This window comes from Crotalus tigris, unplaced genomic scaffold, assembly GCF_016545835.1.
Source record: "Crotalus tigris isolate CLP2741 ecotype Arizona unplaced genomic scaffold, ASM1654583v1 scf7180000017639.5415321, whole genome shotgun sequence".
Taxonomy (NCBI): Eukaryota; Metazoa; Chordata; class Lepidosauria; order Squamata; family Viperidae; genus Crotalus; species Crotalus tigris.
In genome coordinates this window covers 4,152,643-4,170,253 of record NW_024096532.1, presented here as the reverse complement: position 1 = coordinate 4,170,253, position 17,611 = coordinate 4,152,643, and the positions used below count along the sequence as shown (strand labels likewise).

The 17,611-nt window shown below is 41.5% G+C and overlaps 1 protein-coding gene across 1 annotated transcript; it reads right to left on the bottom strand.

Annotated features, from left to right (window-relative positions):
* Window positions 1-612: 612 nt before the first annotated feature.
* On the bottom strand, window positions 613-17,611 carry LOC120304538 (apoptosis regulator BAX-like). The gene is made up of 6 exons (XM_039335258.1): window positions 17,352-17,611; window positions 8,242-8,290; window positions 7,155-7,322; window positions 4,696-4,831; window positions 4,478-4,582; window positions 613-2,738 (listed from the first exon to the last, which is right to left on the bottom strand). Exons 1-6 carry the CDS (start codon window positions 17,407-17,409, stop codon window positions 2,637-2,639), a joined length of 618 nt encoding a protein of 205 aa, XP_039191192.1. The 5' UTR covers window positions 17,410-17,611; the 3' UTR covers window positions 613-2,636.

Below are 17,611 nucleotides of genomic sequence, written 5' to 3'. Positions count from 1 at the left end.
CTCAAATCTCTGATGGATAGGACCATCTGAATTCTCAATGGTTGTATCTCAGCTCTTTTACTTGGAAGCATCTGCGATTTGAAGGTACAGCACCAGGTGAAAAGAATCCTGGATGGCAACCTTATTGTGGGAGAAGAACATAGTGAGCTTTCAAACTGGCATGCATGCTCCCTCACTAGCAAAGATTACTTGTTCAGTGCATCACACAAACAGGGCTTGGACTAAGCTATGTGAAAGACACCAGCAGTCTAACCCAGAGGTGGGGAACTATGGCCCCTTTATGACTTGTGGACTTCAGCTCTCAGAACTCCTGGGCCAGCATGGCTGGGCCAGTAATTCTTGCCACTGAAGACCACAAGTCATAAAAGGGCCATAGTCCCCCATCCCTGGTAACCCAATGTAGAATAGCACAGTTACTAACTACGCCGTCTTCCATTCCTGGTAGCTAAAACAACAAAGATGTTGTGACAGCAACAGGGAAAACTGATGACCAAAAGTCACCTAATAAACAATAGAACTGGGATTGCTGATTTTTTTTGCCTCTCACTTCGCTTGATAAATCAAACAATTTCAGTACCCGAGCTCTTGATCAAATAGTTCAACAATGTATTATTTGGCCCACCTCCCTCTAGTTTAATATAGCTTGAACAGTTTCAACTAGAATTCCAAGGCAAATGCTGTAAAGAAGTATAAGGACACATTTTGATTATCCGTTGACTGACAAGAAGATAAAGGAAAAATGAATGTAAACACTTTGGGGAAAAAAATCAAAGAAGGGGTGGGAATCTGTGGCCTCCTCATTAGAGGCTGCTGAAGTACAATTCCCAGCAACATCCACCACGGCAGCTGAGGCAGTTGGGATTTTTAATTCAGCAACATCCTCCAGTTCAATGTTTCTCAACCTCGGCAACTTGAAGATGTGTGGACTTCAATTCTTAGAATTCTGGCTGGGGAGTTTTGGAAGTTGAAATCCACGTGTCTTTAAGTTGCTGAGTTTGCAAAACATTGATCTGGAGGATCAGGTCCCTATTGTAGACCAGAGAATGATAAGTATTTCCTGCATACCAATAAATATCAACGTGAAGTCCATAATTCAAAATGGGTATCAATATATGGGCATATTTTGGGGGCATATATGCAGATGCTCCATCTTTAGCACATAGAGCTGCAGTCACAATGTTTAGCATTGCACACACGAACATAAAAAGCAAAAAAAGCAAAAAAAACCCCAACCTACAATAGTCACATGCAGCCGAATGTCTCAGCCGTTACCACAGCTATAATGAGATACAAAGTACTAGGACATGGTTGAAGAGAGTATGATTTGCTGGAATTCCTGGAGATTTCTTTTTTATTTGGCTGAGTCTAAAGACTAAGAAACCCCAAGGGTGATTCAACTCAACAGATTCCCTCAACTTGGCCCCCTCCAAATGGATTAAGACTGCAACTTCCAGAATTCCCAACCAGCATATTATTTGAGAAACTTCCAGAGATCACAAGGTTGGGGAAGGCTGAGGTAAAATACAAAAATGGAGAAGCGAGCAATGAAAAAAAAAATCTCTCTTGTAGAATAAATAGATCAGAAGCCCTTTGCATTCTCTCTTCTTCATTTCTTGACTCAGATCTCCAAGTTAATTTCTATGAGGACAGAATGAAGCAATAAAGGAAAGGGAATCTTCCAGTCATTTAGTCTCAGTCTTGCAATGTCTTCTGTGCTCCACTTGGAGACACATTGCTTTTATAAAGCATTTTTCTCACCTTTGTTTTTTGGACTGGGAACAGATCCATTTAGATTAGACATGTTTCTATTTAGCGTCCCTCAGAGCATTTCTATAGAGAAACACAGATCTGGCAGAACAAAAGATGGCTTCCAAATTCTCATTTTCCAGCAATACAGCTCCTTTGTAAAAAGTCAGCTCTAAAAGTCCTGTACACATCAATAGTTGCAAAGACTCGTAAAGGTTTCCTCTACTTTGATTGTGACCAGATCAGTGATCTGAGTTTCTTTTATAAAAAAAAGTAGATGTACCAGCAGAAGTGTAATTTATTCTAATATGCAAAGTTTAGTAAGGGGAGAACTTGGTTTTCTATCAGGATATTGCCAAAATTCAGCTTCTGTTCAAGGAAAGGAAAATATAAAATATCAAAACTTGTTTGCACGGATCCCTTAGAAAACATCTAATCTGAGGATGCTGAACAAATGCATTGCTAGGATTGTTGAGAGAAGAAATCTGGGAATAATCTTCCAAAAAACAGTATAAACATCCAGCAGTTATTCACTAAGCTGCTGTCAGAGAGAACAAGCCACCGGCATCCTTCACCTTGTTCTCCGTCATTGTTTCAAAACTAGAGAATCTTAACGTCTTCGGACCTCTAAGTCCAAGAGGCTGATTGATTGGAGAAAGCAAAGCAAGAAGTACACACTTATCAAAACAAAAAAGTGTGCACCTGTTTTTTGAAAAAAAGGCACCAAATATGAGCAACAGCATTTGTTTTAAAAAGCTCCCCTACACAGGTCTGAAAAGGAATCCTAGAACGTTTTCTTTCTTGCTTAGGAAATGGGGATGGGGGGGAACCTGCCCCTCCTCCACTTGTTCTTGTAATGAAAAGGTCCTCCTTGTGGAGGTGGCTGAGGATTAAGACATCTTCCAGAAGGTCAATGAGGCAGTCAAGACCCCCGCAGCAAAGACAGCAATGGTTTGCCAAGTGGGGGTGCCGAAAAAGGAGAGGAGGCCTTCCTGGAAGGGACAAATAACAAAGGGAGGGAGAAAACAAAGACATCTTACGGTAAAACAAAGACACATTACAGCAAAATACAGGTAATCCTCGTCTTATGACCTGTGGCTTACGACGGACCCTCCAAAAGGCACTGACAACCTGGTTTTGAAGTTCTGACAGCCGCAAGTCATGTGACTGCATTTCAGGGGCTAGGCAACTGGCTCGCCTTTATGGCCATTTGAAAGTGTCCTACCAGCATGTGATTGCAATGCCGAAAATTCTCATTTACTTCCACTTTTGGGTAAAAAGGCCCCATAGCAAACAACTGGTTCACTTAATGACTGTGGCATTCACTTAATGACTGTGCAAAAAAGAAAAAAAGGCTGAACAATTGGATTGGTCTCTTTACGACTGCCTTGAGTTATGATTGTTAAGATCAGGTTCCATGACAGTCATAAGTTGAGGACTACCTGTACAAGCCTCAAGGTAAGAATGTCACGTTTACAGTTGTCCCGTGAAAGTCCACCTCCCTTTGCATTTCTATCTTCACAGCGATCTTGTGAAGGAGACTGGGCTGAGACAGAGCACCTAAAAAAAAAACATCCAGCAAGGGTGGTCTTGATTTGTCCACTCCCCACCCCACCCCCACCAGGATCAACCCAACACCTGAACCACATAGGCAGCCTTGATTTCCCAGTTATGGTTATGGAGAAAGAATTTTTTTAAACAAAAATCCATGACGCCTGGAAATTTGGGGATGGCACACAAACTCAAGAAATGTTCAGATTCTCCAGAATGTTGATACAGGAATTGTTCAGCTGGGAGAAATCACGTACAGGAGGGAGTGAGGAGAAACTTAAAAACACTTCGCAGTTCACACCTCCCCTCTTTTTGTTGTTAAATATAAAAAGGAATTTTAATTATTTGATAGCTTCTGTTCTTGAGTGAACTACTAAGATCAATGTGACCAGTTCTCACCACATGCTAAACCACCATGTGCTTTGCCTGGCTTTGACTCAGTCTGTATGAATTCAGTAATTTTTAAAGCCAGAGTATATGGCTTAGTGTGCTGTACACACGCAGGACTATGGATTAGTATACCATATGGTTAAGTAAATCGTAGCTTAGTGGGCCACACAAACTCATCTCAATATATGCTTGTGTTGAGAATTAACTATACTGCACAAAGCTTCAATTCGTGGGCCTTGGAGTTTTGGTATTAAAAAACTGAAATCTGCTCACATCTTTGTTAAAAGTTTTCTTATCTAAAGGAAGTCAACATAAAGTCCCTGTAAACTCTAAATCAGGAGTCCTCAACCTTGGCAACTTTAAGATTTGTGGACTTCAACTCCCAGAATTCCTCAGCCAGCTGGAAGTTGAAGTCCACAAGTCTTAAAGTTGTCAAGGTTGAGGACCCCTCCTCTAAATGACATTTATACTGTAAACAAGAGCCAGCTTGATGTAGTGGTTAAGATGCTGGCCTAGAAACCAGGAGTCTGTGAGTTCTAGTCCCACCTTAGGCATGAAAGCTGGCTGGGTGACTTTGGGCCAGTCACCAGGAGACTGTGAATTGTAGTCCTGTTTCAGGCATGAAATCTGACTGGGTGAATTTGTGCAGTCACTTTCTCTCAGCCCAAACCATCTCAAAAGATGGTTGTGGGGGAAATAGGAGAAGGAAGGATTATTACACATGTTTGCCACCTTGAGTTACTTATAAAGTAATAAAGCTGGCATAAAAAAGTCTAATAAGTAAGCTCACCCATCCTCCTTGGGCTTGGATCCAGGACAGGACATGTTCCTGGATATATTCCATGGTCCAGCTGATGACAGTCCTTAGGAGCTCTGGTAATTTGCTACACACTACCTATTGAAAAATGACAAAACAGCCAAGTAAGTCCATGAAAAAAGGAAGCCAAAAATGGACAGCAACTGGGGAAGGTGTCTCAAAGACGGGATGACTAGAAATGACATACTTACCTTTAGGATCAACTTGCATGCAAAATAAAACAAGGCCACCACCCGGCCCCAGTTGAAAGCACCGTCTGAGAACATCTCAGCCGCCACTCGAAAGAAAACTTCCTTGGGGGGATACATCTGAACTTGTTCTATCATCCTGTAGGGTGCAGCAAAAAAACAGCCTAAGTTAGGTAGTCCCAGTCGATTATTGGGAGAAGCTCAGGGAGCCTAATACAATGCAGTTGTTTTAAAAAAATGATCCAAGTAAAATTTAATTTTGGCCTCTGTAAAACTAAGCTCTTTGAAGTCATTTGTAGGAAATTCACCAGACCTGGAAGCAGAAAGTGAGAGGGTTGTCAAGTTGACCAGAAATAGGATGTAAGAAAAAAGGCTTCTTTATTGCTAAGCTTTCGTCAACAAGCTGTTGACATCATCAGAACAAGGGCTGAATGACAAGGGAGCATGTGCATACACTTAAATAACAGTTAAAAAGGTTACAGTATGGCATGTGCATATAGCGTGCTCATAAAAAGCTCGCTTGCAAAAATCATATTGGTATCAGCATCTATAAGGAAGTCAGTCTCCGGACAAAATTCAAAAGTCGCACCTATCAGTTGTATATATAATATTTCATCAGCAACATATTATCTGGGTTCCAACATTTAACTTCCTTTCTCTCTACCTCATTTTTCTAGCCATTGATAAAAGTTATCCCATGTTCTAAAATATACTAACTCTTCTCTCTCTTTCATTTTCAATATCAATCTATCATTTCTGCACAATCTAATTTTTTTTAATTAACTCTTCCTCCGTTGGTAAATCTTCATTTTTCCAATGTTGAGCGAATACAATTCTTGCTGCAGTTAATACATGTAAAATTAGATATATAAACTCTTTCTCCTAATTTCCTACAATTATGCCTGACAAAAATAATTCTGGCTTAATGGCTAAAGCGGTTCTTGAACTCACCATCTCACGCTTTCTATCCTGGTACCTTAACCACTAGACCAGGGGTAGGCAACCTTGGCTCTTTCATGACTTGTTGACTTCAACTCCCAGAATTCTTGAGAATTCTGCTGGCTCTTTTTTGCCCTCTTGCTTTTGCCGTCCAGACACCTTCCTAAAGTGCTGGGACTACAATTCCCTTCTGATAAAACCTTTGTGTGTGAAGAATCAGGTAGATTAAAAATTGCATTATCCAATTAAGTCAAATTTCCTCTAAGAGACTCCCAGGCTCACTTAGCATCAAACTGGCAATAACAAATAAATGCGTAATATTCCTAGTCCTGGTACCCCTGCCTTGCAACACTCAATCCAGAGCAATTCACATGGCATTAGTTTTGGCTGTGGGACGCCTACCAAAAGTTATTAATATAATTATTTTAAAAATTGTCCAAGTGTATCTGTACTCTGTATAGGATTTGTTAGACTACAATCTTCTGTAACAATTTAAATGGCATTTGATCAACTAATCTAGCCAATTATATAGGCTTTAATTTAATTTTTATTGTACAATGCTCTGCACACTGCATTACTTAAATATAGATAAAACTAATTGATTGATTTAATCAATTCAAGATTACACAGAGGTATCAAAGGGATTAACAGAAGATAGAAAAGCAATAACTGTATGAATGCAAAGCTTACTTCTATCAGGCAGAAGACGAATAGCTGACATATATTTGAACTCTGGGGATTTTAGCAACTGTTCAAAACTACCATGCCTGTCAAAAGATACTTATGACCTGGATTTCAAAGTTCCAATGGCAGCACCACCCTCCAGCAGTCACGTGATTACATTCTGGATGCCTGGTAACTGGCCCACATTTATGGTCATTTGTCGCTTCCAAGGTCACATGACCACGAATTACCCTGTGTGGTGTGTGGGTTTTTTTGCTGGAAACTCGCGTTTACTTCCAGCTTCTGACAAAATCCGGCCCCATTACAGACAATGGGCTCACTTTATAACTACTACAATATAAATATATCCAATGCTTTTTTTCTAAAAAAACAAAAAAAGGTGCTGGAACTCACACATGTCATACAACTTGCCTTGCCTACCCTACAAGGTTCCATCCAAAAAAGGTGCCGGAACTCTGTTCTGGGCGTTCTATGAGAAAAAAAGCCCTGAATATATCATAAAATTGGTTCAGGTCAAATGGGTGCCTTAAGTTATAACCATCATGACATATGATGGAAATTCCAGGCTCCACTGCATTTAAGTCAAGGTCTACCTAGAGTTCTCCCCCCCCCAACTGTTAATGTGTTTAGAAGTGTTCTTGAATAACGGGACTGCAAATAACAATTTAGATCAGGGGTCTTCAAACTTGGCCCTTTTATGACTTGTGGACCAACTCCCACAATTCCTCAGTCAGGCACGCTGGCTGAGGAATTCTTGGAGTTGAAGACCCCCGATTTAGATCTTTTAAAGAAGTAATGGTGGCAGTGGTGGCACCGCAGTCACTGTTGCCAAAATGTACCTCTGCAGCTCTGTGTTTCCATCCAGCTCATCTCCAATCCGGCGCAGGCACTCGCTTAGTGATTTGGTGTTGGGATTACAAGCCTGAGCCTCTGAATCGTCCAGCTCTGCCATCGTCACCTCAATACGTTCCGAATCTCCACAGCACTGGATTCGATCCCTGATAAAGCTGAAACAGGGTCCAAGAAAAATAAAATAAATCATACAAAAATTTTCAGCCTGAGATCTCAACCAGCTTTGTCCTTCCAGGTCTTTGCAGAAGAATCAGCAGCTCAAAGTCACAGCTTTATTGCTAGTCCCTCCAAGAGGGGAACTATATGCCTCTAAAGCAGGGGTCGGTCTCCAACATGTGGGTTGCAGTTCGCTACCGGACCGTAGTCTCTTGGCTACTGGGCTGTGTGAGTGGCTGGCCAGTGCATGCGTGTATGCATGCATGCATAGCCCCAATCGCATGATCGTCACTGCAAGCATTGCAGGCGTTTGTGGCCCCACGAGAATGTGCTCGTGTCGCCATGAGCATTATGGGCACAGCCCGACTTGCGTGAGTGTTGCAAGTGCTCACAACCTCTTGCATGAGTGTTGCGGGCACTCACAGCCCCTCGCGTGAGTGTTGCGGGTGCTCATGGCCCCACTTGCTACTTGCATGAACATTGCAGGTACTCACATCCCCACTTGCGTGTCGTGGGTGCTCATGCTCATGTCCCCCTTGCGTGAGCAATGGGTGCTAGTATGCACGGAAAGATTGGGGAATTCTGCTCTAGAGTCCAGGTAGTCCTCAACTTGCAACAATTGAGCCAAAATTGATGTTGTTAAGTGAGAAATTTGGTGAGTTTTACCCCATTTTATGATTTTTCTCTCCACATTTGTTAAGTGCAACAGTTATAAGTGTGAAAAACAGCCATAAGTCGCTTTTTTCAGTGCCATTATAACTTCAAATGGTCATTAAATGAACTGTTGAAAGTCAAGGACCACCTGTAGTGCATCTCAACCTTAGCAACTTGAAGATGTGTTGACTTCAACTGCCAGAATTCCACACATCAAGGTTGAGAAACCCTGGTCTAGATATTTGCTGAAAATATAGTACTCACCTTTTGAGAAGAATGGTTCCCGTCTGAAGGATTTGATCTGAACTTGTGCCTGAAAGGTAAAAAAAGCAGCATGAGAACCTGAGCTATGAGGGGAAGGCAAGTCTCCAGGATCAAAAACAGTAACAAGCTCCGCCCAGTCCAACATCCTGCTTCACACCATTGAACGTAGTCCTCGATTTATAGCTGTTTGTTTAATGATTATTCAAAGTTACAATGGCACTGAAAAAAGTGACTTGTGATCAGTTCTCCCACTTATCACCCTTGCCACAAGCCTTACAGTCAGGTGATCAGACTTCAGGGGCTTGGCCACTGGTATGCATTTACAATGGTTGCAATGTCCTGGGATGGTCATCTGCTACCTTCCTAGGCAGCTTCTGATCAGCAAAGTCAATGGGGGAAGCCATATTCGCTTAATGACTATATAATTCACATAAAAACTATAATGTTTCGCTTAACAATCAGGGCAAAATGAAACACAACTCACTTAGCAACTGCGTTTACTTAGTAATGGAAGTTCTGGGCTAAACTGTGGTCGTACATCGAGGAGTACCTGCACCGGAATCCCACACTCAGGATATGAAGAGTTTCCATTCTCTATGACTCATTTAATCCCTATGACGGTCTGTCATCACATCTTACTCAATGAATGGCAGAAATCAATTGACTGGCACAATCACACTATGAAATGCTGCCTTTGGGGGCACGTGCCATTATCACAAGTGGCATAGTTTACATGTTTTGTTATGACATACTTAATAAATGGCAACAGCTTGAATTGTTTAACATGGTAAGCCAAAACAAAGCTAGGAGGGGTAGCTAATATTAGAGAAGACGGGAAAAAATCCAAAAAGACTTAGGCTTGAATAGGAGGAAGGAACAAGTAAGATTAAAAAATAAGTACAGGTAATCTTCAACTTATGAGCACATTTGAGCCCCAAATTGCTGTTGCTAAGTGAGACAGTTATTAAGTGGGTTTTGCCCCATTTTACAACCACAGTTATTAAGTGAATCACTGCAGTTGTTAAGTTAGTGACATGGTTGTTATATGAATCTGGCTTCCCCACTGACTTTGCTTGTCAGAAGGTCGCAAAAGAGGATCACACGACACCGGGACACTACAACCGTCATAAATATGAGCCAGCTGCCAAGTGTCTGAATTTTGATCACGTGACCATGGGGCTGCAGCAATGATCGCTAAGTATGAGAAATGATCATAAATCACTTTTTTCAATGCCCTTGTAACTTTCGATGGTCACTAAATGAACTGTGGTAAGCCATGGACTGTCTGTAGGGAGAAATGTAAGACCATGCAACTAGATAAGGAAGACGAAAGAAGTATGTACAGGACAGAGTAAATCTGGCTCAAGAAGAAATACTCAGATATACTCTTGAATCACAAGTTCAACCTATTCCAATAGTGTAATGCAGCTGAAAAGAAGGCCATAAACCTGTCGAAGAGCATCAAGAGGAGCGTAGTGTCCAGATAAGATAACCTTTTTTGTCATTTTTATACGTGGGCACAATGGCACTCATGAAAAATGAAATTTAGTTGCCCATTCTCAAAGTGAAACACATACATGACACACACCTAAACATACTATGAACAACATATGTATAGACCCACATCCCTACATATACGTAGCAAATAAATATTAAACACTGTCCATCTTGAATATATAACGGAAGGAGGAAGCTTGAGAGTTCACAAGGTTAATGCTGTATGGAATGAAACTATGGCTGAATCTGGATGTTCTGCTACGGATACCACAAAGCCTCCTCCCAGAAGGTAACAAGGAAAACAGGTCGTGAAGAGGATGTATAATGTCCCAGATAATCTTACAGATCCTGCTCAAGCAGCGCTTCTGTGCTATGTCCTGATGGGAGGGAGGGAACTGCCAATGATCTTTTCGGCCATTCTCACCACTCTCTGCAACGCCTTCCTGTCTGAAGCAGTGATGCCTCCAAACCAGACTGTGATGCTGTATGACAGGATAGTTGAGCACTCCCTACATTGACCACTTCCCTAAGTTGACCTAATTTTGGTAGACTGGACATACAGAAAGCCAACCTCTCTATATTGACCACCTCTGTAAGTTGTATCTTGACCATCTGGACCTTGACACACAGTATTCATTTACTCTCTATAACTTGACCAGTTGAGTCCAGTCTGCATCAAGACTAAGAAAAGTGAAATGCAGAATTGGTAGCAATGAATTTCTTTCAAGCAGAATATCAAAGAATACAATATTTTTGACTTTGATTTAGCAGTAAAGATGATGAAGTCTTTAATATTGACGAGCATGGACTCTTTTTCAAGGAGATGCCTTACAGGAGCCTCGTTATGACAAATGTAAGAGTGGAAAACTTTCTAAAGAATGTTTCACAGTTCTGATGTGCACTAGCTTAACCGGAGAGAAGTTAAAACCTTTGGTGATTGGTAAATTGCAAAGCTACACTCATTCAAGAGCCTGCAGCCCAAAAATCTTCCCGTCACCTGGAAATCTAACAAATCTGCATGGATGACTGGTGCCCTATTTGAGAAGTGGATTAAGAAATACTGACCGAGAAATGAAGAAGAAGAAACAGTCCATTCTCCTTGTAGTGGACAACTGTCCTAGTCATCCCCAAGTGAAACATCTTATAAAAGGTGAAACTGAAATTTTTACCTCTAATACTACATCAAAAATTTAATCTCTCAACTAAGGCATAATCAAAACATTCAAAATGCACCACCGAGCCCAGGTTATGTTGTGGGTCATGGCTAAAATGCTAGTCCATTTGCAGAAGCAAAATTCTAACCCTAACGCTAAGTTAAGTGAATTAAGTGAGGAGGACCCAGAAATTGCAGATATTCCAAAAGAAGAGGATGTCAGTCATTTGATAATGCAGTTAAAGTCATTTGCCATGGAAAAATGCCCAGGTATGTTGAGTGATATAGTCGGCATTGAGAGTGCTATCTCCACTTACCTTCATAAAAAGAATAAGGATCAGACTAAAACTGATTTTTTTCCCCCAGAAAGAATGATCAAACCATGAGAAAACAATACACACATAAATGTATGGTTTTGTATGATACAGTATTGAATGAATGATTTTCCTGTGTTTTCACTACATGACCATTTTCCTGTGTTTTTACTACGTGTGACATTCTCTAATAAAAGCCCTACAATAAAACGAGGCACGTGTACACATCAATACAGTTGTTCCTGTATGTTGACCACTTTTGTTCAGTCCCACGGGTGGTCAACTTTCAGAGGTTTTACTGTAATTGTTCTTTTCTACTCTGCCTTGGTCAGGCCTCAGAGTATTGTGCCGAGTCCTTCACTTGATAAGCAGGAGCAACTCTAGAGAAGAACTACCCAGATGATGAAAGGACTTGAAAACAAATCCTATGACAGTGGTGGCGAACTTATGGCACGCGTGCCAGAGGCTGCACTCAGAGCCCTCTCCGTGGGCATGCGCGCCATGTCTTGGAGATGGCAACCATCCTCTTCAATCAGCCGCCTGCTAACTCGCTGAGGTCCCACGTGGCTGGATGCATCTCAGCACCCATGCACTCTCTGGCCTCTGTGTGCGTGGGCTGATGGTGTCAGGCAGCAGCCGTCCTGGACCCTGTCTCGCCTTGTCCTGTGACAATGGCACTCCCGCCCTGCCTCGCCTCGCCTCACCCCGCAGGACGAGCCTCCTGCCCACTTCCCCACCCACCAGAGACCCCCTGGATCTCCCCCAACCCACAGGTGTCCCTCCCCAGGAGCAACATTGAGCTGGCCACGCCCACCCATCTGCCATGACCACTGTAGCCACACCCAATGGGCCACGCCCACCTGACACCCGGCAATACATAAGTGGGTTTTGGGTTGCAGTTTGGGCACTCGGTCTCTAAAAGGTTTGCCATCACTGTCCTATGAGGAATGGTTTAAAGAACTAGGTGTTTAGGTTGGAGAAGAAAACGTGGAGAAGGCACATGAAAGCTATCTTTAAATATCTGAAGGGTTGTCACACTGTAAAGCAGGGCTGTCAAACTTGCAACGTCACGTGACGTACTGCGATGTATTGCAACTTTTTTGCCATTTCCGGCAATGAGGTGGGTGCAGTTTCGCTATGATGCATCCGGCCTGTGGGCCGGCAATTTGACACCCCTGCTGTAGAAGGTTAAGGACTATTTTTCCTTGCTTTGGAGGGTAAAACAAAGCAAATGGGATGAAACTTCCAGGATGTTGATACAAATTAGACATTAGGAAGAACCTGAGAGTAAGAGCTGCTGGTCAATGGAGCAGGTTATGCATTGCACAGAGTGGTTTCTTCACTTTTCACGGAGGTTTTCATCTACTAGAGCAGGGGTAGGCAACCTTGGCTCTTTTATAACTCGTGGACTTCAACTCCCAGAATTCCTGAGCCAGCCATGCTGAGGAGAAAGGGAGAGATTTCCAAGCTGAGCCATGCTGGCTCAGGAATTCTGGGAGTTGAAATCCACGAGTGATAAAAGCAACCGCTGTACTAGAGATAGTGTAGTGAGCCTTGCAGTGTCCAAGGGGTTGGAATTGATGACTGATGAATTGAAACTACAACAATGATGAACAGAAACTAAGAAGCAAACTTAAACAGGGTAGCATGTGAATGTTTGCACTCTTACTCACATGGTTGACTCACCATTTAACCCTTTTAACCAAGAAACCCCTTTCCCTCAGTTCGAAATTTACCGGTTGCAAATATGAATAAAAGAGAAAGAAAAGCTCTCAGCAAGTTCTTCCTTCACCAGTTCTAGCAAATAAACCCATTTCCTGTTTCATTTCTTTTGACTGTGCCACCCATTTCAAGATTGTCTTATCATGACTAATTATTTTCCTAGCTATCATTTCATGTGATTGCTTCAAGTTATCAGTTTATTATTTTTGTTATCTCCATAAAACTAATAAAGAAATCATCCAGCCAGAAATAATTTATCTCTTAACTTCAACATTCTTCTACCTGGCTCACACAGAGGTGAAAAGCACAGTTCCCCAAAATCATAACCAGCAGCACCATTGAAATTGGGATCCAATCATGTACAGGGGACCTGAAGATGGCAAAGCTGCCTCACAGCCATTAACATAAAAATACATATATTCTGGTGTATAGGGCGACCCGGCATATAAGACGACCCCCGAGTTCGACGCCGGGTTGCAAGACGATCGACGCTGAGTCGCATGCGTAGAAAGTCGTCTTATACGCCAGAAACTACAGGTATTTCCGGCGTATAAGACAATTGACGCCGAGTTGTATGCCTAGAAAAATTGTCTTATACACTGGAAACTACTTTATTTCCAGCGTATAAGACGATTCGGCATATAAGACGACCCCCGAGTTCGGCGCCTGTTTCAGCGCTTTCAAAAGTCGTCTTATACGCCGGAATATATGGTAGTTTGATTTAGGATTTCTTAGTGCTTATGCAGGTAGTACTTGACTTATGACCGTAATTCAGCCTGGAGTTATGGTTGCAAATCATGCTGGTTGTTAATTAAATGGGTCACCTGGTGACCCCGCCCAATTATACAATCTTTTTTGCAGCAGTCGTTAAGTGAATTGTCATGGTTGTTAAGTGAATCTCTTTTCCTCAATGGGTGGAAAATGGAAAGTAAATGCTGGTTTCTGGCAAAAAAAAAAATCTATTAAATTGTAGTCATGTGACTACAGAACACTGCAAAGAAGATGTAAGTAGCCCTGGGGAGGTCTGTCATAATTTGGAATAGTCACTAAGCAGCCAGTTGTAAGTTGAGGCCTACCTGTACATATATTTGTTATTATTTTGTAAGAGAAAATGCCTTTGGTTCACCTGATGATAGAGCAAAGGGAAACCGAAACCTGTTTTTAAAATATGCTCGGCATGGCTAAAGTAGATTTATAGGTTAGCAGCATGCCAGGTTCGCAAAAAGTTCAGTACTTAGCCATTTCCCCCCCTTAACATTTGCCTATATTCTGGAGAATCTTTGCACATACATATTCCTACCTCCCATGTTTTCTATTCTGTCACATCTTTCCCATGATCAGCAAAGAATGTAATCTACAATCTTTGCCTAACAAAATAATACATCCTTGTCTCTCATTCACTCCAGAGAATGTGCCAATTAAAAACGTTTGTTTCACACCAGAATAAAACTGTATTTTTTCTGAAATGTCAATACCATCTCTAGTATCTGGAGATCCACATACAACATGCCCCAAGTTATGTCTTCCTGTTTTCTTCACATTTATACCTTGTGCCTTTTTCAACCTTCCTGATCTAAATTTAGATTGTAAGTTGCTAACAAGCAGGGACTTGTCCTTTACGTAATGAGCACCAACTTGATTTTGATAAAAGTAATGAGACAGATTTACATTGTTTTTAGAAACAACAGAACTATTTTCAGAGGTAGCATTGCCCTGAATAATAATCTAACACAGTGTTTCTCAGCCTTGATAACTTTTAAGATGTGTGGACTTTAATTCAAGGAATTCGCAGGGAACATTCTCTCTGGCTTCTAAGAAGTTTTAGATTTCTGTTGTGGCCAAAAAATGATGAATTAGAAATACTGCTATTTAATTTGATTAAGCCTGGCCGTTTTTTAAAAAATTAACTAACTGCTTCATACATGTCAGCACCAATATCTGTAGCAAGAACCATTCATTTATTTAATACAGCTGCCCATCTCTCAACAGAGATTCTGGGTGGCTAACAGAATTACAACTCAATAAAAACAAACAAATAACAAAAAATTCAATAAAGATTATAATAAAAATAAACAGAATACACAAAAAAATACACAAAGGGCCACATAGGGCAATAACAAGAACTACAACACCCATCACAATAGCTAGGGAAAAACAAATCCAATTCATATATTAGTTTTGGTGAATTTTATTGTCAAAAAATACAGTGGCAAATTATTTGATACATTTCTAAAATTTAGTAGCTCAAATAAACTTCAATATTGTTAAATAATTTCATTTTGCTAGTTTGATTTCTGCCTACCAAAAGGATGTTTTGCCAGAAATGGAAAATATTTTTTCTCTTGTATTTTCAAATTTGGAAATGTAGGTGGGAATAAACAAATATAGTTCAAATACTAAACTATAAGATCTAGATAGAACTACCAAAGTATATTAACATACTTGATAATAGGCAATCAAAATGAATAAAAAAAATTCTTTAAAAATGAGGAATTTAGTTATATCACATTTTAAAATGTTACTGAAATCTTATCTAATTCAAACACATCAATATATTCATCTGAACTTTGAATTATATTTTATGGGATATTGGTTAATGGTAACCAATTGATTGATCTTGCAGTTAGGGCACTTTGACCAGACACACCATTAAGTTCTTATCTTTCTTTGTAAAACCGAGAAGACAAAGATGGAGGGAGAAGAAATGGAAGAGACTTGGACAGGAGGAAGAAGGAGTGGTAGGCGTACAGTTTCTTAAAATAAATTTCTGAGTTTTGCTGGAGAAAATGTAGGAATTAAATCCTATTGAGACAGCACACCATGCAGAATCACTTGAGACTAATTTTTGAATCTCCAGATGTGTATCAAATGCCATAGAAATTCTATTTTTCAGAAACTGAATCAGAGTACTGAAAAATGTATTTCTATATCAAAGTACAAGAAAGTAATGACTAATAGAACCCAACTAGTGATTTAAATCAAACATATTAAATCTTCACTCCAAAAGAGCTATATGAAAAGCAAAACTGACTGTGAATTTGTAACTTATGATTATGAGACAGTCTTATCAAGAGCAAAGTCCCATTACTATTAAAAAGCATTGCACAGCTACTCCATCTTTCTCTTTATTACTGGATATCTCTGTGTGTGTTGTGTGTGTGGGACAGGGAGGGACACAAATAACATTTTTTAAAAATGGATGTATTAACAGTTGGAATACATTTGGAGCATTTGCATATTCCACTTAAGAAACAGCACTATAAAATCCTCATCTAGAAACCACTGAAATATAGACTCCACAGCTTCATTACAATACAATTTGTTTTCTTTCCCTCATTTCATTTGTTCAGAATTCAAAAGTTTCGGTGCCAATTTTGTGACATTTTAATTAACTTCCTGAAGACACTGCCCTTATACTAGATTTTCATTTTCTAATTTGATGCTGGCATCCATCACCATCTCATGTCTCGTTTTGTTGTGGCTTTGATTTTCGGGAACTTATTGTATTCCTTTGCGCACCAGCCACTCGGAATATAGTGACTACAACAATCTTAACAAAAAAAGACCATGCAAAGAACCAAACATTTCCAACTCTGTTGCAGCACTTGACATCTGCCTTGGTGTTGCCCACTCCCACCCAGAGGTTTGAAAGGGGCTTTTTCTCAGTCTTGCAATAATCTGGATTTGTTCCTGATGTACATCTATTTCCTACTTCTTCATCCTTGTCACCCTCTAAGAGGTGGGGGAGTGTATTAATGTACTGTGGTTTTGTTTTCAATTTGAATCAGAGTTGCTCTCGAGTCGAGTGGCTTTAGAAATCTAAATCATCAATGATCAGATCCTTATCGGAATCCTGCTCAACATCTTTGGAGGGCTAAATAAAACTCTCTTGCTAGGATAGGTTCCCTTATTGTCATTTCAAAATCCTGACTGATTTAGTCACCCCGAGGCAAGGCATCACTTCAAGGATAAAAGCCTCCATAAATGAAAAGCACACCCAAGATTCTCGAGGAGGAAGCAACAGAAGCCAAAAGGCAGCCGAATGGTGGTTTTTTTTTTTTTTTTTGCCCGCCACTTGAACCTACCTGGCAGGGTTGTCGCACGGACAAAAACAAAACATGCCCACGGCCCTGCCCTTCCTTAGCCCGGCAAGACTACAACCCTCAGCCAGCAGGGGCTATGGACCCGCTGGGTGGGGACGGCGACTGTCGGGAGTCGGTCTCCTCAGGAAGGCGCTAGGCTGGAGAGGAGCAGCATCAAGGCGCTCAGGCTAAAGGGCGAATGGAGCCATGGAAATCTTCATGCCCGGGCATGCCCTCGTCTTCGGAGAGGCAGCTCACGCGTGCCTCGGCGTTCAGCCTCCGACAGGCTCGCCCGGCTGCCGCGCCCCGCCTTCCCTGCTCCCCGAGCCCCGGCACGCTCACCCTCCTTGCGAGGCGGGAGCTCCCGCTCTCTCCCGGGACCCGCCGCTGCCGCCGCCATCGTTCCCCTCTACTCAGCTGTGTCCCGACTCCAGGCGGCAACCCGCTTTATAGAGTCACGTGATCCAGCGGCCGGCAAAGGGGGACAGGCGGAAAAAAGTGAGGGGGGAGAAAAAAAAAGCAGCGCAGAGAATGGGAGAGGGTCATTGCCGGTCACGTGACGAAGCAGCGGCACCCGAGAGAGGAGGCGGGCTGAAGCCATG

Excerpts from the sequence above, each read along its gene's own strand:
- LOC120304538 (XM_039335258.1), bottom strand. The coding sequence starts at position 17,409 with ATGGCGGCGGCAGCGGCGGGTCCCGGGAGAGAGCGGGAGCTCCCGCCT. Across the intron at positions 7,323-8,241 it reads GGAACCATTCTTCTCAAAAG|CTTTATCAGGGATCGAATCC; the intron begins GTGAGTACTATA and ends ACCCTGTTTCAG. Across the intron at positions 2,739-4,477 it reads TCCAAGCCCAAGGAGGATGG|GAAGGCCTCCTCTCCTTTTT; the intron begins GTGAGCTTACTT and ends TGTCCCTTCCAG.